Consider the following 22,059-nt stretch of genomic DNA (forward strand, 5'->3'; position numbering starts at 1 on the left):
AAAAAATTCTAAACATCCATTAAAACCATGCAAATGCGAAAGAAAATGCTCCCTCAACATTATTACATAGAACACTATCTTTGCCTTGATCACATGTATAATTAGCTATTGATAAGAAACTATAGCAATTGTAATCGCTTTAACACATTCAAACCATTTGCAAACACATATCTTTTGTCTATTCTAAATGCATCAAATTTTTCATAAAACCATCAATGAAAAGAAAATCATCCTTAAAGTACTGCAATAATAACAAGTTGAATATGCAAGTTGATAAAAAAAAATATTTTACACTAATCAAAGAATAAAAATTTTCAATTACATGAATAAGAGAGTCATTAGGGACTTAAAACAAATATATATCAAGGAATAATTTTGAATGCCATAGTGTGAGAAGCTCCGACCTTTGAATATGTCTTTCAAGTTAAATTGTTGCATGCTCGAGTCCTTTGTTCCTACTATATTTCACCACCATAAATTCCAATGGCCTTTTAATGTGAGTTTGATCCGAGATCTTTACCTTTCGATTTACGTATCCGACTATTATAGCCACAAATCTTACAAGTAGCACATCTTTTCCCTTTTCAACAATCTCAAATGCAGAAGGATCGCGTCGTATAAAAGTTGCTTCTGCTTTAGTTTTAGAATTAGAAGGACGATCTTTATGAAATGTAGCTAAGGGCTCATATAACAAAGGATCACTTGCTCGTACAAATTGCTCAATTTGCTTTCGAACAACTTCTTGGAAAGTGGCCATACTTAGAACTTCCTTTCCAACTCGTGCAGTAGTTGTGAAAATGAATCTTCTTCGTTATTTTACATAATATTACGATCGAAAATGGACCTTATATCAAGCCTCCTTTGTTGATCAATTATATCTAAAGGTAAACCATCGGAAAACCTAAATCTTATTTCATGCTCACATGGAAGGCCCATGGATTGCATAAAATGCCCGGTATGAGCAAGTAGCTCAACTCTACTTTTACTAATCTTATATTGCTTATAGAGCTTATCTAAAGCAAATATTGACACCCGAGTAATCAAATTCCTAAAAGAAGGAATGTGAAGATGATGAGGAACTCTTACCTTTTCACTTGACAATTTGGTTTCCTGAAACTGATTCTCAATTGCAAGACATATTTTCTTTTTTCCCTCAACTAAATTCGCCGTTGAAACTTGTAGATATGCTTTCAAAGTGGAATATGCCCCTTCCGCTCTTGAAGTAACATGGTTCTCAAAATGCATGTGCAGGTCTGTCCAAGTAGTCACCAAAAGCTCTTTGAAATGAAGCCATATATTTTTAATGTAATTAAGGCTCCGTTCGTTTCATGGAAAATAATTTCTAAGGAAACATTTTCTGGATTTTTCGGCGTTCGTTTTACGGAAAATAAACCAGTCATGAAAAACATTTTCCCTCAATGGAAAAAACACCTTCAAAAGTGAGGAAATCATTTTCCCTCCTCCTTCTTTCACCATTCATTTTAATTTTATTTTTTTAAATTTAAATTTAAATTTAAATTATCTTTTTATTTTATTTTATTTTGATTTAATTTTTACCTTCTTCTTCGGCCAGTTGCTGGCTGTGGCGAAGGTCGACAACGGTTGCCGACCTCTAGCGAGGTCCGAGCCTCATTGCTCACTTGTGGTCAGTTGCCAATCTTCGCTGTGACTAGCGATCAGCCGAAGAAGAAGGTAAAAAAATGAAAAGAAAAGAGATATTAAAAGTAGTGTATGAAGGAAAATTTGATTTGATTTTCCATATGGAACGGCGAAAAATATTTTCCGGGTCTTTTTTCAGATTTCAGCCGAACATTGAAAAATTGTGTATTTTGTTTGCAAAATGGCTTCTTGGAAAACATTTTTAAAAAACGTTACATTTTTCACGAAACCAACGGAGCCTAAGAACCGATGGCTTTCCCTTACAATCTTCAAATTGCTGAATATTTTCACCATTTCCACTTCACTCTTGGAGTTCAGAACCTTAAACCAATCAGACATAAAAAAATCCCAATCCGTTCCTTCTTCAAACTAAGGTTTACATTTTACCACAATATTCTTCTTAATGTGCCAATTGCACAACAAGTTCGCACTTCTAGAATAATGAATCGAATAGCATTCATCAATGCTAACTATCTATCAGTGATGATAGCTGAAGGTTGACAATCAACACTCATATGTTGCTAAACATCTTCAAAGCCCAAACATTATCTTCATTTTCTTCCTTTCTTAAAAATGGAAAGTATGAGTAGAAAGAAGTATTAAAGTTGGAAACTCCAATAATACTAAATAAAGGCATTTTGTATCTATTAGTCTTATAAGTACAATCTATTAAAAAGACACCCGAGAAGCTCTTTTTTAGTGCCATGGAGATTGGATGAGAGAAAAATAAATGCATCAGGTTACCCTCGGGATCATGTTTAAAATTGTAGATGAATCCACCTACACTAAGCTCCTCCAATAAAGCTTGGACCATAGTGCAACCATTCAGATATTCACGAAAAAATTTCGCATTTGTGTTGTAAACAGTTTTAGCACTTGAACTTAGGGATTACTTTGTCTCAAGGAAGAAAGAATTTGGCGAGGAGGTATACCGACTTTAGATATCTCTTTCGCATGCGAAGCTTCAACTTTAGAAAAGTGATGACAAGTAGGATGTCTGGACATATCACTCGAAGGATAATGATTGCGTGAAGCATTCAATAATTTGAGTAACCATGATTCATTCTTCTTTATATAACAACAAACTTCAAAACGACAATTAATCAAATGAGATCCAGTCTTTCTTCTCTGACAAGAAATAAAAATATTATGCCGATTACAATAATTGCCTCCCCTATCGCAACCAAGAAGAACATAATTGTCTTTCTTTGACCTTGTTTTTTTTATAGAGACAGCATAACCTTGAGCAAAAAGATGCGTCCACATACTACTTAAAAGATCCTCTCTTGTTAGAAAATTACCTGGCAAAATTTCAAATGAGCTTGTTGACATGATTGATTGCTGTTCTCTATTCGCAGTTTCATCATCAATAAATGCATTTAAGCAATTTGGGTCCTCTTCAATATTGTCTTCCATAGTGACTTCACTACAAGAAACAATACAATGAAAGATGAATAAATTTTTTATAATGCATACATTTACCACAATATTTGATCTTTGAGTAAACTTTCGTAAATTTTTATTGAAAATCGAAATTGAAATATTCACTATCATGAGGATAGTCTATGGAAATAAAGTAAATAATTTGCAAGTAAAACTAACTTTTCTTTACTTTGATATACGATCGGTGCTTGCTGAGATTACAACAATGGAGAAAAAAACAAACGTGAAGGAAGTGTTGAAATGTAATGGGTGTTGGAGAAGTGGTTAGGGTGAAAAAAAGTTATTTGCAAGGGATGTGGGTAATTTTGTCTTTTAGTAATTTGAAACAAAAGAAGAAGAAGAAAAAAGGTAAAAAATTATCATTAATCAATAGTGGGACACGCAAGGGATAATGTAGTCAAATCAATATGATAGGGGGTGTGAAGAGCCAATAAGGGGGTGGAAATAGCTCGAGCATTTGTAAATTAACTTATTCACCCCCTCTAGGTTGCATTATTAGTAATAATAGGAGGAACATTTATTTTATAGCCGTGAATTTGGCAACTGTGGTAGCATCTAACATGTTGAATGTAATCATTTTCCAGGGTTAGCCAAAAATACCCTAGCCTCAAATTTTCTTGGCTAGCATGTGATTATTCATGTGTAGGCTTAGTCCTTTGTGTATTTCCTTCATTAGCTGGATGGCCTCTTAGGCATCAACACATCTTAGCAGTATTTAATCAAAGGACCTTCTGTAAATGGTGTCACCATTGATAAAGAATTTTGAAGCGAGTTTCATGAGATACTTCATGTCGAACGCGTTGCTCTTTGAGGAAACTCTCATTTCTAGATATATGCTATGATATCATGGTGCCATGGCTTGCCATAAGAATTCCCAGTGACGACCATGTAGTAGGTGAGCTTCCTAAGTATCTTGATCTTCAATGGTTCAATGTCTAAATCATTAATTACTTGAATCATTGACAATAATGTGGTAAGTGCATTAGCAAACTGATTATGAGAGTCGGATAGGTATGCAAAGGATACTTTATCAAACTCCTTTATTAGCTCTTCTAGGAATTTGGCAACGGTGATAGCATCTAACATGTTGAATGCAATCGTTTTCTGGGGCTAGCTTGAGACCTCATATTTTCCTGGCTAGCATGTGATTATTCACGTGGGGCCGCACACTTATTAGCTAGGTTGTCTCTTTGGCATTGACATAGCTTAGCAATATTGAATCAAAGGACCTTCTATAAATGGTGTTATCGTTGATAAAGAATTTGGAAGTGAGTTTCATGAGATATTTCTGTCGAACGCATTGCTCCCTTAACAAAACTCTCCTTTCTTGATATATGTATGATGACGTGGTACCATGGCTTATGATATCATGGTACCGTGGCTTGCCATCAAACTCTTCTATGACTACCATGTGGTAGGCAGGTTTCTTGAGCATCTCAATCTTCAATGGTTCAATATCTAAACCATTGGTTACCTGAATCATCGATGTTAATGTGGCAAGCATATTCACAAACTGATTATGAGACCTGGATAGGTACGTAAAGGATATTTTATCAAACTCAATTATTAGCTTTTCCAGGAATTTGGCAATGGTTGTAGCATCTAACATGTTGAATGCAATCGTTTTCTAAGGTTAGGCAGAAATACCCTAACCTCGTATTTTCTTTTCTAGCATGTGATTGTTCATGTGTGGGCCACAAACTCCTTTACGTACCTTCGTTAGTTAGGAAGCCTCTTTGGCATCGACATAAATTAATAGTATTGAATCAAAGGATCTCTTGTAAATAGTGTCATGTTTGATAAAGAATTTGGAAGCGAGTTTCACAAGATATTTCCTATCATACACGTTGCTCCCTTGAGGTAACTCTTTTTTCTGGATATATGTCATGATGTGGAGGTATCACAGCTTGCCATCAGACTCCTTTGTGACTACCATGCAGTAGGCGGGCTTCCTTAGCGTCTCGATCTTTAATTGTTCAATGTCTAAATCATTGGTTATTTGAATAATTGACGATAGTGTGGCAAGTGTATCGGCAAACTGATAATGAGACTCAGATAGGTACGCAAAGGATAATTCATCAAACTCATTTACTAGCTTTTCTAGGAAATCATGGTAAGGGATTAGCTTCCTCTATTCACCCTCGGTCTAGAAAATAATGAGTGCAAAATCACTGAACACTTTCAATTTGCGAACTTCCATCTTGATTGTTGCTTGGAGGCTAAGGATGCAACCCTCTCGTTCCACTGTGTTGTTGGTGCAAGGGAACACCAATTTAATTACTAGGGTGATCGGTTTTAGGGTGGATAGGATCCATTCTATTAGAGTCGGTATCCAATTTTTGAAACCCGAAGCCGACCATATTGACCTTAAAACTAACCCCAGAACCAAAGTAGCTAGTCTAGTATGGGGAATCGGTCGAAATCACTCCATAGCACAAAATCAAAGTATGCTGTTGGATAAATATCACTATGGAATTTTTATGATTCCAAAACTGTCTTTGGTACTAATATCTACATTCATAAGTGCATATGGCAAATTAGTTTTGCAGATGTCAATGATTCTTTTGTATCGGCAAAGATGATAAACTAGGCTATGATGATTAGGTGAACAAGCATCAATGTAACCGATATCTTATGGTAACTTGAAGGGACTTGAGTCAAGTAAGTGTTCTTAAAGATATTTGGAACTGATAAAGGTGGAAGGATCATTGATCATGTCTTCGTGCGTCATTTCATTGGTATCGTCATTGAAGATCGTCAACCAACTTGCTTGTAATCTACATGTGTTGATGATGAATTTCGGACGATGTTAATGGTGAGTTGTCATTGATGATGGTGAGATACCCGTATGAAGATGACTGTTGATGGTATAGAAAAGAGTTGTTATAAGATTGGGATTGCGTAGTTAAAAAATCGAGAAAGATATAGAAAAGTGGTTGATATGTTATTGCCTCAGTGAAGTGATAGCTGCAGTAGACTCCATTTTGGGAAACCTACGGAAGTCAGAAGAAACGATTGTATGGACAATCTCGATCCTAGCATAGGTCTTTGCCTACTCTCAAATGGCTATGGATTGAATACTTATAAATAATGATCAACGAAGCTTGAAAGAGTGATATACCGCAGTTGTGTGTTGAGCCAGAAATCCTCTTTGTTGATACCTTTCTGTGAAGGTTTCGTATTGTAATAGCAAATAGTTAAGCCTACAAGTGTAAGTGTAATCGTTGTGTCATGATAATGTGATCTATCTTGTAAAAGGAGCAACACTTGCCAGTTGTAACTTGCAGTGCTGATTATTAGTGGAATCTAGCAAGCTGCTAGCTGGAGAATGAATGTAGGCTTGGGTATAAAATCGAACTACTATAAATTGCTGTGTGATCTATATTCATTATTCGTCATCTGCTCCATATAGGCACTATATCACACACGCTGATAAATTCTCACAAAATTTGGTTTGTTGATTGTTGTGTTAATTCGCAAACGATTTTTAGTATCTTCGTTCCAGCTATTCAACCATCCATTCTATGTTGTTTTGTTAGCCTCAATAGTGGGCACTATTAGGACTCAAGACACTATTGTCACTAGAGCATTGAAAATTTGCATGCAATCACCAAGTTCATCATTAGAGAAAAAAATGTTTGAAATCAATTCCAACCACCGATACTTTTTCTCGAAAATTCTCTAGGCTTGAGCTTAAACAACTGAAACAACTCTCTATTAAGAAGATCCATCACCCATTGTGACTCCATCAAAGCCAACCCTTTCTCCTTGGCACTGAGCCTGTTCGCCATAGCCTCATCCTGAGGTAAGTAATTCATGAAGCTACCACCCTGAGAGTAACATGCTCTATACCTTTGCCGGGTCAAACCCTTACTACTGATGGAAGCATCCTCTGATTGATCCAAAGTTAGTGGCTTTTAGAGGGAGTTCGAGAGCGTGGTGATTGAGCTCAAAGCCTTGGAGGTTTTGTTTTGCAACGATTTGGTGACGAACTGCTTCTGTGACTTGGCAGAAGGCCTAGTGCTAGTTTTGTGCTTGTTTTAAGCGTGTGAGTGTCAATTCAACATTGCTTTTCTGGGCTTGAATGTGGGGGATTTGTGAACGAAGGAGAAGATGGGACTCAGTGACAGTTTAAGAGAGAAAAAGAAAGGGCGACAGTAAAATGCAAAAGGAAGAAGAGAGAATTAGGTTTATTCCAATGCGGTCTAGTTTAACACCTTAAACCGTGTTGAGATGAATGTATAAATTGTGTTAGAGAAGTCTCACATCGAAGAATTGGTGTGGTGTGGAGTAGTTAATATATCCAAGTTGACCTATAACTCACTTGCTTAAACTTTTGAGTGAAGGTAGGTCCAATAAGATATGTTGACGGGCTCGGACTTGGGCTCCTTCTTGGTAGTCTCCCCTAGCAAAGGATATTGGGCTTTTGTTGCGCGCTTGCAACAACTGGTATAAGAGCTAATGGTTGATTGGTGGCACACTCCCAATGTGTATTAGTGTTTATGGAATATCTCAAGGAAGGCATCTGGTGACCAACACAATTTCCGGACAAATGGGCATTATGGTGTAGCAATGTGGGTCAGATGGCAGACTTCATGGTTTCATCTAGAGAAAAAAGACTAAGGATGAAGTTGGGCATTGTAGATTCAAGTTGGGATAAGTTGATGTGGAAAAATACCTGAATTAAGGGGGAGCAAATCTAACACCAAGCTTACACGTAAGGGGGAGATTGTTGATATATATGTGTGAGTTATTTTAGAGAAGTCTCACATAAGAGAATTGGGATGATGTGGAGCAGTTAATATATCTAAATTGACCTAAAATTCATTAGCTTAAGCTTTTAAGTGAAGGTCGATCAAACTGGATATGCTGACGGGCTCGGACTTGGCTCCTATTTGATGATTTCCCTAGGTAAAATGTATTAGGCTTCTGTTGCGCACTCCTAATAAATTGAGAATCAATACGGTTGTTGCAGGTTCTAAAAAATTTGGAACCAAGAACCAAATCAGAATTGGCCGGTCCAGTTCCCTGTTTAAACTGGGATCAGTGCTCACTCCTATTAGCTTCATAGGTAGTGTTAACTATAGGGAGAGATGAGAACTGCCCTAATGCTGGACCTAGACAGATTATAGGTGCCATTGAAAAACACATTAACACATCCTCCTCTATGGACAAAATGCGATCGTCAGGAGAATCAACCCATTTTCGTGGGATTGTCTGCCATCATATCTACAATAGCTCAGCTATTTACTAACTTCTATGAGATGCTTTGCACAATGAACTTTGAAATCAGGATTTGTCATTTCGCCAACCTACCAACTAAGACTGGATGATCAAGTAAGTACTTGATGGGATCATTCTCTACTACGACTAATGTCTATCCCAGCATCAACCATCGACTTGATCCTCTCTAACTTTTTTGACATGGTCGGCTCTCATCTTCCTGGTAAGACCATGCTCACTCCAACACTTGGTAAATCTGCTCTGTGTGAACCTTACAAGTTCTCCAATTGTTGATGCTGAAGCTGAAAATGGCATATCCTCCTCTCACATGGTTAGGCAGCAATTTTTGCTGGACGTTAAGGTTGCACATTGTAGAATGAAAACATTTAAGCATCCAACAAATTTTGAAATTTGTGCTTGAAAACGAGTCAGTTGTATGTGGCATGACCCCTTTCCACCATGTAATAGACACAAGTTTTCGTCGGGTTGAAGTTGCTATAACGCTCTACCTTTTCGCTATAACGCTCTACCTTTTCCCCCCATAGCACTAGCAGAAGCTGAGAGACTAACCTCGGGAGAGGTGTGAATTGGCGAGCAAGTCTTCCTTGGCTAAATGAGAGAAGCTAGTTCCTAGGTCTGCTGGCAAATCGACCTAAATCAATTATCAAATTGAAGCCCTTGAACAGTAAATAAGATTTCATCATAATCACCCCCGATTAGATGCATAAATTAATGGATAAGAATAACACAAGTGCCATAACTTTCGTACAGCGTTCACTTGAGTGCCATAACTTATTTTTCGCTCACTTAAGTGCCACATCGGAGTAAAATCGATTATTTAAGTACCATTTTCGGTAAATCATCCTACGTGAATTTTTTAATTAATTTTCCATCCTACATGGATTTTTTTAATGTTATTTTATTTTATTTTTATTGAATTTTTTTGAATTTTTTATTTTTATTTTTCTTTCTTATTTTTCCTTCTTTTTTTTTTTTCAAGGTTGGCGAGGGTCCCCGGTGACCCTTGCTGGAGGCCTCGAAGGCTCTCGCCAGATCTGGCGAGGCTGCCTCACCTGCAGCCGCGAAATCCCTTGGCGAGGCCGCGATGGCCTCGCCAGTCGCGGGTGAGGCGGCGAAAGCTCTTGCCAAGTTGCCTTGCTCGTGGAAGCGAAGGCCCTTGATGAGGCCATCGTGGCCTCGTCGACAGCGGGTGAGGCGATGAAGGCTCTCACCAGATATGGCGAGGCTGCCTTGCCTGCGGTTGCGAAGGCTCTCGCTAGATCTGGCGAAGTCGCCTCACCAGCGGTCACCCAGATCTAGCGACAGCCTTCGTGGCCTCGCACGGGGCCTTCGCGGCCGAGGGCAAGGCGGCCCTCGCCCAATCTGGGTGAGGGTCGCTGGTGACTCTTGCAGGCATTGAAATTTTTTTTTGCAAAATAAAAAATTCAAAAAAATATTAAAAAATTATCCACGTCAGCTCCGATGAAGCCACGTAGGACGACCGGCGTCCACGTCGGATTTTTCGGCGAGGTAAATCACCGATGGGACTCAAGTGAACGCTGTACGAAAGTTATAGCACTCTTAGTGTTCTTATCCCCATAAATTAAATAGCCCAAAAGCCTCTAAATGACACTGTTTATGTTATTTTTTATTTTTGTTTTGGAATGAATATAAAGAAATATAATCTCAATTTTTAGAGACTCTAAATGCCTAAACAATCTAAAATGCAATGTGAAAAATTTCATTAAATATTTTTGGGAGGAAAACAAGTTGCATTTTTCTGAAATAAATATAACTTTTAGGTGAAAATTTAGACGTCGACCGCGATAATTCCTCAAACTCTGTTATCCTTTTATTTCTTATATCAGTGTCAGACAACCATTTCCTCATCAATCTATTTTCAATGACTCCTGTTTAGTACACTTCTCAAGTTTCGACCCTAGTTGCGCCACACAAAGCAACAATTTGTTATCTTCTTCGCTTTCATCTCTTGAAAATCAAATGCCACCGTCTTGATTTTTCACAAGCTGAATGGCGATACCTTAAGAATATATTTTAATAGTTTTCACGGTTTCTATATACGAACTCATAATCAAAAGCAAGAGAATTTCCAACATCTTTAGCAATTAATATGAGATAACGCCGCAGGCGGTGGCTGGAGGCTCAATTGCGTGGGGAGGGGAGACGGCTTCGACGGCGGTGATGCGGCAGAGGTTTGCGGGAGCTCAAGGTGAAAGGGAGAGAATATGGTGGGGGTAGAGTTAAGGTGTTTTGGGGTTTAATTTGTGTAAATTTCTCGAAAAGTAATGGCAATTGGGTCGTTTGGGGGTACAATTACCCCTAAATATAAGAGGATCCCGATCCTACGTCAAACTCCCCAAAAAAAGACGTCATCCATCGATCCATCTGATCAATCGATTGAAGGAAGAAGTGCGAGAAAGACTACAAAACAATCAAAACAAGGAAACGAAACTAAGGTAGAGTTTCCTTCCAAGTCACCACAGGAGAGACCTATAATGCGACAAGAAGATGCTTTGAGTGTACCGAAATTACATTAATTAAATATTACCGATTTTGGCACCGTGTCTTTGGCACTGAGCGAGGCTCTCAACGACAACCGTCGATGTCGCCCGAATCATTGTCACCATAATCATCATTATTATCCATAATATCTTGAATTTGTAATTTTCCAAAACGTCGCGTACAGCTAGAATATTGCCACAAACTGGGCAATGCTACTTGCCTTAAACAAATACCCAAGTCGTGGCCTCATTAGTGATGCTGATTAGGTTCCTGTCGTTTCTATATTTGTTGTTAGTGTGTGCACTATTGAGGGACATGAGAGAGTTATTTGTGCTTTCAAATTCTGATTTGATTTGTTTCTTTTTTTCACACTGGAATCCACTTACCAACCTGTTCTTTTGTATGCTTTCATCAAAGGGCTAGTTAAGCTTGCTTAGAAACCTTCCTCAATTAGGACGGGATGGGATCTTTATTTCATCACATGCATGCGTGACATGTTTGGTCTCAGTGCACGACTCTTCCACAACACAAACACCCAACAAAATTAATTAATTGCAAATGAGATACATCAAAGGATCAGAATTTAGAAAAGAGAAGAACCATGTACTACTTAAAACGCACGAATTAAGGAAATAATTCTGGAGAAAACAGAAAATACGACACGCTGTCCATTCCTATGCATCTGCTTGCGCATCTCAATCACAATCTTTGGTTATCAGACCAGCACGAACAAATTCATCATTGATTCGACCTCGATTCTTGTTTGCAGAAACTTGCATCTTGTTCTATGGCGCTGGTGATGTTAACGATTAAAAGAAAAGATAGAAGTTCAATGTTGGCACATCATCAATGGCGCGTCGGGCTTGTAATGCTCTTATGTCCAATGCCAGGACTCGGACCAGAGTGCATCATTCCTTCTAGAGTGTCAGATTTTGCTCTCTTGTGCCCTTCGCCCGGGCTCGGCCCCGACATCTCGATCTCTAGAAGTAACAAGCCCTCAAATAGTCCTCCATTTTTGCTGTCGCTAGATCTCTGGGACTTCCTGGCTTTGAAGGGTCGACCTTCTATTCCATGCAAAATCGAGATCAGTAGTACAAGAAGCAAGAAGGAGGTAATCAGGAGAGGTTGGTTTGTAAATTTCATGCTGGAGAAATCTTATTGGGAGTGTTGGTAGGGAGAGTTCTATGCTTTTTTTTTTTTTGGCACAAAGGGAGACAAAAGCTTTGGATGTGCAGTTTGGTGTCTTGACTATATATAGTGTTTGGAGTGCGAACGGCACTTGGTGTTTTCATGAGATGATATTTCTTGGGCGTCCCAAGGTAATTTGTGATGTGCACAGTTCAAATTTCAATAATACATTAGAACTTGTTTTTGTTTTCATATTAGGAGACACTTAAGTTCATGCAAGCATAGAAGTGTGAAACCAATCATGAACTAAAGTGGGGTTGGCAGGGCCACCCCCCTTGCCAGTTAGGTGCGCAGAATAACTTCTGGTAACGTCACGGTGGGTTAGGATACTTGAAATTTATGATGTAAGTTTGTCCTTTTAGAGGAGGATACAAATTCAATCCCTAAGAATGCTGGCACCTAAATTTTGACGATCGAAGTTAGTCATTTATTGCATAAAAAAATTACGAGTTAATCCTGTTTCATGTCTAAAAATATTTAGTTTGCATATAGATATTAAGAGCATTTTTGTTGATAAGAGCATTTTAATTAAGCTCATCTAATATTGCATTGGAGCTAAAGGACTTAAGCGAGGGAAGTTCTGAGCTTAATTGAGTTAATTGAACTAAGGCTATCAGTCGAAAAATCAGATTTAGCCTATTAAATCTTCATGGTGGCAGAAAATTTATAGATAGGAGGTGCTAAGTTGAAATTGATTTACTAAAAGTAAACTTAGAGAGCAATTAAATTTAATATTATCACAATTTAAATCATAAGAGATAATAGGAGATTTTCCTATTGTTAAAAATAGGGTATATCTCTTAGAGTGCGTTTGATAACCATTTTGTACTCAAAAATGATTTTTTTTATTCTGTCTCTAGGAACAATTTCTGAACATTTGAAAGTGTTTGATAACTGCCCAAAATTTCTATTCCGAAACAGAAAAAGAACAGAAATGCATTTGGTAACTGCACAAAATTTCTATTCTAAATTTTTTTCAAGTATTTTTTTAAACCTGGTATTTAATTCTCATGGAGCACTCACCAATTTATTTTTTTCTTGTAAGTGAAGGAAACATGGTGAACATGATGATATGTATATACTTAGTATATACATGGTGATATGTATAAACATGATATATACTTGTTATAAACTTTTCCCTCTATCACTCCTATCAGTGTTCTATCTCAATTTGAAGTACATACTGTTTTTTTTCAAGTGCTTTTATAATGGCCGTAACTCTTTCTCTTATTGCTACGTTGCATTGCACCTGCATGAATTGTCAGCGAAGAATTTCTCACGAAAAGTAATGATAATTATTTGACAATGCAAGATGAGGTTCATTTTCCAGTAGTTTGCCCAGTAGGGAAGTCATTGCACATAGTTAGCAACTTTTGAAAAACATGAGAAAACTTCATTTTTGTGAGCAAGAAAGAACAACCAAGTGAACCTTGTATAGTCATCTACTATAACCAAACAATATATCTTACCACCAAGGTTTTCACTCCGAGTTGGTCCGAATATATCCATGTGTAAAAGCTGCAAAGCATGATTAGTAGTAACATAATTGATTGATTTAAATGAACTTCTTGCCTGTTTACCTAGTGTGCAAGTAACACATAATTCATATTTCTCAAATTTCATCTCTTGCAATCCTCGTACACACTTCTTGGATGAGAGCGTTGAGATCTACTTCACCCTAATATGTCCCAATTTTCTGTGCCATAAGTCTGACTCATCTTTGATGGAGACAAAATTTTGAATATCATTAAACTTTACATCCAAGAGATAAATGTTGTCATGTCTACGTCCAGTAAAGGATTGAGTATTGTCTCTACTTGAGCCAGAGCACTAGTTTTCTTGGAAATTTATCTTGAATATGATATCGCACAATTGACTAATGCTAATTATATTGTAGTTTAGTCCTTTGACTAAAGAGACATCATTGATGGTGAGGTTTCCTATCTTGACAGTTTCTTTGCCTATGATTTTCCCTTTGTTGTTGCCATCAAAAGACACACTGCCATCGTTTAGCTTGGTAAGATGAACAAATTTGCTTGTATCTCTAGTCATATGCCTCGAACAGTCACTCCAAATACCATTTGCTCTTTTCTTTTCTGAACGTAGATCCATGCTTTCTTTGCTACCAAATTTGTTTGGGTCCATTTCGGGTAAGAAGGCTTTGCCATTCTCAAGATCATTCTTTGAGTTGGTCTCCAAACCCTTGGGCAATAATTCTTAAAATGATTTGGGTCCCCACCGTTTGAACACTTGAAGCAGTCTCGGCCAACAGGTTTTATAAATTGTTTTTGAAAATGATTTTATAAGCAAATTTTAAAGGTTTTTGTTTCACTCTTTCATTAACTTTTGGAAAAGCATTTTGAACTTTCTTTTTCAAAACCAAGTCCAGATTTATTATAATATGGAACTTGTATGAAAAGTATATGCTCTAAGGTTTTTGAACCAAGAGAAATTTTTTTTGATGACATTTAAAATTTCCCTTTTAAGCAAATCATTCTCTTTTTCAAGCAAATCTCGACTTTCTTTGATTTGAGAAAATTTCTTTTGTAGAAATTTAATCTTTTCATTTTGAGAAAGGCCTTGTTACCTCAATATGGAATTTTCCTTCTTTAACTCAGAAATCAATTGAAGAGCATATTTATATTGTAGACATAATTCATCAATATAATCCAATACTTCATATGGGATCTCGAGATGATTTACCTCGATTTCTTCTTCAGAATCTGAATTGGCCATTAAACATATATGTGCATATTCTTTCTCATCGGTTTCCCCACATTTAGTTGTCACTCCAGGTCTCTGCCTTTATAGCTTTCTTTGTCTTTTCAAACTTGCCCTTCTTCAATATGGCCTCGTTTCCTATATTCAAAACGGATTACATCCTCACCTTCTACTTTGTTGGTGAGGGATCTTTTTTATTCAAATTCCTTAAATTGCTTCCTTCTCTTGAAGTTTCTTCCCTTCTTGGCCATTCTTCTGAATTTCTTCACCATTAGGGCCAGCTCCTCATTATCTTCATCTTCATTTTCCTTAGAATATGTATCACTTGAGTCATGGATGTTAGATTTTAAAGTAACTGACTTTTTACCTTTGTAATTATCTTCATCATTGATATGTTCAACTTCACAGGAGATGAGAGTTCCAATGAGTTCGTCAACATTGAGGGGCATAATCCTTTGTGTTTCTCAAATGGATGTTTTGACATTGTTCCATTTTTTCGAGAGTCCTCGCATAAGCTTGTTTACTTTCTCCTCATCTGAGATTGGTTTGTCTTGATATGCAATTTCATTGATGATATTAGTGTATCTGTTGAACATGTCAATAATTGATTCATCTGGTTTCATCTTGAAAGATTCATATTTGCCAAGGACGATGTTTTTCTTTGTTTCCTTGACTCTGTCAGTTCCTTTGAAGGTTACATGGAGCCTATCCCGAATCTCTTTTGTTGTTTCACATGAAGATACGCGGTAATATTCGGTAGGATACAAAGTGCAATAAAGACAGTAAAGACCTTTAGCATCTAATGCTTCTCTTTTGGCCAACTCTGTTAGAGTTATTGTAGGTGCTAGAGTTCTGTTCTCATTTGTTTCTCCTGTGTTGGAGGATGCAGGTGTTTCAGTTGCTCTAGGTGTAGGATTGACTCCATTTTGCACAACTTCCCACATCAAATTATCTATGGATTTAATGAAAGCTTTCATTTTGTTCTTCCAGACATTATAGTCTTTTCCATCAAAGTAGGGAGGTCTGGCGTTGTTTAGTCCCTCGATAATACTTGGTTCAAGATTACTAGTCATAACAGACCTTTAAACTCAAAAGTAATACACTTCAAAATTACAGGCACTGAGCTTTAATACCAATTGACTTTGGCTAAAAATATCACCTAGAATAGGGTGAATAGGTGATTTAAAAAAAACTTGGCAAAAGAGTGTGGCATTAAAATGCCAAGTTTTGAAATCAGAGTAACCAGGTAAAACAGAATTTGAATATAAGCAAGTTCTGATAATATTCAAGTAGTGTTGTGCAGTGTTTCTATCAAGCATAAATTGAGTATGAGTAGAGAGGTTGAAGACAATGCACACAGAATTTATAGTGGTTCGGGTTAGTGTAAGCATCCATCCACTCTCCTACGCTGACAACCTACTGGCTGGATTCTACTAGTCAATCAATAATAAGTTTCAGTCTTAGGTGCCTGCTCATACACAAGCGCTTTTCCACAAAGCAAGTGTTGCTTATACCTAAGCTATGTCAACCTAAGCATACACTTAAATACTATCAACAACTCTTAAACGATTACGATTGTATGCTCATAGAAGACAAACGAAAATTTGTTAAAGCTCTCTTGAAATTTGGAATTGTGAACTCTTGATCTCTCATATCCTCTTTAGCGCCTTGCTCTTCTTTAATACTCCTTAGCTTCTAAACTTCCCGTTGGACAATCTTCTGAGGATCAATCTCCAATCTACCCGATGGATATTGTAGAGAAGATTACATAGCCAGTGTAGTCAATCAATCAGATTCCTTGTAGATTTGGTCGCCCATATAATCAAATTTTGATTCCCAAAAATTACGCAGCTCACTTGTGGAAAGTACTTAGTCTTCATGGTGATTGCCAATCCACAAAGATGTTACCCGTATTTGTAATCTTTCGCATAGATATACTTTGATGTTGATAATCAATGATATCCTTCCATAATTGAAATCCCTGCCAGAACATTAGCTGTAAAGGGATTAGATAAAAATCTAGAAAATCGTGACAAGAACTTCATCGTAGGTAGGATGGGCATTATGCTAATATTCAGCTATTGAAGTACTCTGGTGATATTCAGTACTTTGTTAATATCTAGTGTTTGGTTTGTTGACATCCAGCCTTTGCTTTGTTGATAGAGCCTTTGCCTTATTGATATCCACACAATTACCTTGATAATATCCACATAGTTCGTTGTTCCTAGCTTCTTGAGTGTGATCAACTGTTCTAACTAGTACACTTTGACAACGATAGTTATGTAAAAAACCCTGATACTTCCGGGTTAATATGAACTTCCCATTCCTCTAGACTTGTTCATGAAGGTTTGTTAGTCATAAAGAATTCCTTTAGTGTAAATATTATCTGAAACATAAATACTTTTTGCATTTATCAAGATCGATATAAACCATTGACAGTTTTGTCAACTTCAAAATATATTATTAGGCTTTCACAACATAAACGATATGATTTTGGCCCTATTAGTACAAAAATTGGGGCTGAAATAAAAATAAAAAAATAGGAATTGTTAGATGTGGTGAGAGCAGAGATTCCTCTGCAAGTCCTCAACTTCGCGGATTGAAACTCTTCTTTGTGGCCGAAGCAAAGAGCCATGAACTCTTTTTCTCCACTAGGTATCGTCAAGCCCATTTCCTGGTGGAATCCGAATTGCTCCTCGGCTTGCTAGAGTGGGCTCTCAAAGCTGGTTCGGGTCAAGAAATTTATGGGGACGTTCTGTGATCGTACGTACACGACAAATTGGCCTTTGGGCACGCCTAAAGGCAGGCCTTCTTCAAGGGAGAGGAAACAGGGGGAAGAACCCCGAGAGGTGAGACTCCTTAATTGACCCTCACGTATTCCCTCTCTCTCATAAAGACAAAGATAGAGAGGGAATTAGAGGACCTCGGTGATGAAGGTAGACACCACGTTAGCTTTAGCTGGATATCGTCGAGTAGGCAGGTATAGTAGCTTTCGGCGTCTGGGGTGATGAGGTGGTGTTTCGGCACCTGCTAAGTCGACCTTGTCGACGTGCATGATGAATTGGCCTTTGGGCACACCTAAAGGAAGGCCTTCTTGATCGCACACATGCTTGTTCCTGCCTCTTCCCAATTTGCTTGATCACCACTGTATATTGACAAGGCTTGCTTGATTTTCTAAGAACCCTCTTTTTCTTTTCCGCTGTCAAGCTTAGAAGAGAAGACTCAAGAATTAGGGTTTCATTTTCAAATCAATTCGGAGGAACAAGTTTGCCACGTCAATTGAAAATTGCACACGTTGGGCTCGAGTTTTATATTAAAGAAAAAACACATCGGAATCAAATTTAATTTAAAAAGCCATAGAGTGAATTGTCTTTTTCATCAATGTAGTACTCAAGTGATCAAAAATGTTGTGGCACTCAAATAAGCGTCATACGAAAATTATGACATGTGATGTCTTTTTTCCTCTGAACATGTTAGCTAACTAAATAAATACAAAAACGGTTGAGTGCCCCCACAAGATTACGAGCATCTGGCATATTCTAGGTTATCATCAAGTTATTTTTTTCTTCTCTTTTACTTTTCCTCATCAAGTTTGCTACGCAACAGGTTGTTCGGGTGAAAGGTCAAAAAAGTCGATGCAAAACGGACGCAGCCAAATATACTTTTCCATACTTATATTTATACACATTCGCAAATGACCGTCATTATACAGACGAATTCAGGTCAAAGTTTTCCTATCCCAAACTCGCGAGAAAATATTAGGTACCCAAGTGATACCAGGTCAGTAAAATATTAGTCCACTTAACATGCGATACGTGGCGATTTCGGGCCCACATGTCAGATTTCTCTCTCCCTTTGTCTCTCTCCTCTCTCCCCTGCTTCTTCACGACTCCGCTAAAATTTTTGCAGAGGCGAGGGTCGTCCTCGCGGCCTTTGGCGAGGGCCCGACCCTCGCTACCTGAGCAAGGGCTAGCCAGATCCGGAAGCTGCGGAGGGAGGGGACGACGTCGGAGCCGCAAGGGACCTTGAGGATGCAGGAGCTGTGGGAGGGCTCGGGGTTGCGGGTGATGAAGACGGGGGGCTTGGGCAGGTTCTTGAACCCAGGGTTGCGGCGGACGAGGCGGAGTCTGCGAAGTCGTCGCCGTCGCAGCCGCCGTCGTTGGGAGCGCTTTTGTGCAGTAGGAGTGCCTTCAAGAAGAACACCCAACAAAACCCCTCTTCAAAACCAAGGACTCTCTCTGTTTTCTCAGCCTCTGCAACGCACCCAAATCCAACAAATTTCTCCTCTTTATCTCTGGGACACACATGGCTGAGAAAATGGGATTTTGGAAAGTAGTGAAACTCCCAAAGATCAGAAGAATGGCTTCCCTTTCTTCCCCGACTTTGGTTTCAAATTCCCATTTCAATTCCCTGAGAAGGAGCCGAAACCAGTGAAGAAATGTAAAAGAGCAAAATTTTAGTGGAGTCGTGAAGAAGCAGGGGAGAGAGGAGAGAGAAAAAGGGCGAGAGAAATCTGACATGTGGGCCTGAAATCGCCACGTGTCTCGCACGTTAAGTGGATTAATATTTTGTTGACCTGGTATCAACATCCACAGATTATTCACAACACAAAGCAAAAGAAAACAAAAATGGCCGACGCCACTCTCTATGCGATCATCGTCTCTTTGCTCTCTCTGATCATTCTCCACTCCTTCCTAAGAAGAAAACCCAAGAACCTCCCACCAGGCCCTCCTTCTCTCCCCATCATCGGCCACCTCCATCTCTTGAAATTCCCCTTGCATAGGACCCTCTATAACCTCTCCGACAAATATGGCCCGATCATGTCCCTCTGGTTCGGGGTCCGCCACTTCGTGGTTGTGTCGTCGCTGCCGCTGGCCGAGGAGTGCTTCACGAAGAACGATATCGTGCTCGCTAACCGCCCCAGGCTGTTCGTCGGTAAGCACCTCGCCTATGACAATAGCACGCTCATCCTCCTTCCCTATGGGGCCGAATGGCGCAACCTCCGCAAGATCGCCACCATCGAAGTCCTCTCCACACATCGCCTCAACGTTCTCTCACACATCCGGAGGGACGAGGCCGAACGGCTGATTCTCCGGTTGGCTAGGAATGGGTTCGGGGACTTCCATCGAGTCGAGCTGAAGACCCTCTTCACGGAACTGACGTTCAATGTCATCATGAGGATGATCTCGGGGAAGCGGTATTACGGGGAAGGCGTGAGCGTCGATGAAGCTGAGGCCAGGGAATTCAGGGAGCTGATCAAACAGATTGTTGGGAGTGGTGGCACGAGTTACTTGGGCGATTTCTTGCCCATGTTGAAGTGGATCGATCCCAAGGGGATAAAGAAGATGGTGGCGGAACTAGGGAAGAGGGTCGATACGTTCATTCAGGGTTTAGTCGACGAGCACAAGAGAAGGAAGGGCGATCCGGAGTTCGTGGACAGTATGATCAGTCATCTGTTGAGTTTGCAAGAGTTTGAGCCGGAGAGCTACTCGGACTTGATGATCAAGGGGCTCGTCATTGTAAGTCTTGCTTTATTGGCTCTCTTTTTGCTACTATAATTTGGAACATTAGAATGGAGCCACACCACAAGCAGTACTACTAGTTGGAAAAAAAAATTCCAGAAAAAACTATCAAATATGCTGGGAGATCATCAGATAAACTAAGCTTAACTAATCATGAACTTGTCACGTGCTCGTTTAGTTGATATCGTGGCATTATTTCCTGTCTTTTGTAAAATTAAGATGAACCATTTTTGAAATGCAAATGTTTACATACCAATAGCATCCAGGGAGGATAGTTAGTAATATCTGTAAGTGAAATTTCACTCCTACTTTGAATAAAAGAAAATTTGATTCGTAGACCAAACATCATACACAAGCAGTGTGTATGAAGGTCAATGTTTGCATCATAAATTCCTCGCGCCAGTTAAATCGATGACGGTGGCTAGATTAGGAAATCGGCTGTTCCCACACTGTTGGTGTACCGTATAGAAGTTCGGAAATATTTTCGATACTGTGATTGGTGTATTGATACAGTGTCAGAATGAATGGACGGAAGATTGAATTTTAGACACTCGCAATTGATGTGAGGGAGTTGGACTTTTAATTGTGCTCGTTCAGTTGGTTAGTACTTGGTTCTACATGTCTTCAAGGTTGGGGTTCGAATCACTACCCTTTCCTATTCTCCTGAGGGTGACTTTTGTGTGTGTGGGACTGCGGGGATTGCCATATTTGACAGGGTTTTTCGAGTGCTCAAAGTGACTTCAACACTTCCCTCCATTGGGAAATTTGAGTGCCTTGAGCTGCGTATTAGGTCAAGCCCATAATGGAAGGTCCATATCCCCAACTCAATAGATAGTTTAGTGTAAATTCTAGCAACGATTTCTCTTGGCTCCACAAAATAGGTGTACATAACAACGTTACATACATATGTAGGTCATGTTAGTGGCAGGAACAGACACATCATCTGTTACGTTAGAATGGGTTATGACCAATTTATTGAACAACCCGGACAAGTTGGAGAAGGCCCGAGCAGAGATCGATTCCGTTATCGGCCACGATCGTCTAATGGAGGAATCGGATGTTTCAAAGCTGCCTTACCTTCAATGCATCATCTCCGAGACATTACGCCTAAATACGACGGTCCCACTTCTTGTCCCACACGAGTCATCTGCTGATTGCACCATAGGGGAATACCTTGTGCCACGGGGTACTATAGTGTTGGTGAATGCGTGGGCCATTCATAGAGATCCAGAGCTGTGGCAGGACCCGGCGACCTTCAAACCCGAGAGATTTGAGGGCAGTGACGGCGAAAAGCACCAAAAGCTGATACTACCGTTTGGGCTGGGACGGAGGGCATGCCCCGGCGCGTCCTTGGCTCAGCGGGTCATGGGGTTAATGTTGGGCTTATTGATTCAGTGCTTCGATTGGGAAAGAGTAAGTGAAGAGGAGATTGACATGACCGAAGGCAAAGGAACCACCATGCCAAAAGTAGTGCCGTTGGAATTGATGTGCAAAGTACGACCTCCAATGGAGAAACTCATTCCTAAAGATTAATCCCGTCGAAAAGGTTGAGATGCTGTGATGTTCTACTGTTTTCATATAGTGCATTTGATTTTTTTTTTCGTTTTAAAACTTTGTAGAGGGGTTCCTAGTGTTAGGAACATGTACGAATTGTTGAAGCCCTAGTAGTGATACTTTTTTTTCGTAATAGGGTACTCAGTTCTGAAAGTAGAATTAGAGTGTATGTATCCTGTACTTCAATTTTCCTCTTGCTAATGGCAGGCCGCATGACTTTTGAATC

The 22,059-nt window shown here is 39.1% G+C and overlaps 1 protein-coding gene across 1 annotated transcript; it reads left to right on the plus strand.

Annotated features, from left to right (window-relative positions):
* Positions 1 to 19,344: 19,344 nt before the first annotated feature.
* Positions 19,345 to 22,059, plus strand: LOC115676813 (cytochrome P450 81E8-like). The gene is made up of 2 exons (XM_030599829.2): positions 19,345 to 20,276; positions 21,192 to 22,059. The coding sequence occupies exons 1-2, from the start codon at positions 19,386 to 19,388 to the stop codon at positions 21,810 to 21,812; spliced, it is 1,512 nt and encodes a 503-aa protein (XP_030455689.1). The 5' UTR covers positions 19,345 to 19,385; the 3' UTR covers positions 21,813 to 22,059.

This window comes from Syzygium oleosum, unplaced genomic scaffold (assembly GCF_021117445.2).
Source record: "Syzygium oleosum isolate NSW1041296 unplaced genomic scaffold, Sole_v2.1 Sole_v2.61, whole genome shotgun sequence".
NCBI lineage: Eukaryota > Viridiplantae > Streptophyta > Magnoliopsida > Myrtales > Myrtaceae > Syzygium > Syzygium oleosum.

Excerpts from the sequence above, each read along its gene's own strand:
- LOC115676813 (XM_030599829.2), top strand. The coding sequence starts at position 19,386 with ATGGCCGACGCCACTCTCTATGCGATCATCGTCTCTTTGCTCTCTCTG. Across the intron at positions 20,277-21,191 it reads TGATCAAGGGGCTCGTCATT|GTCATGTTAGTGGCAGGAAC; the intron begins GTAAGTCTTGCT and ends ATACATATGTAG.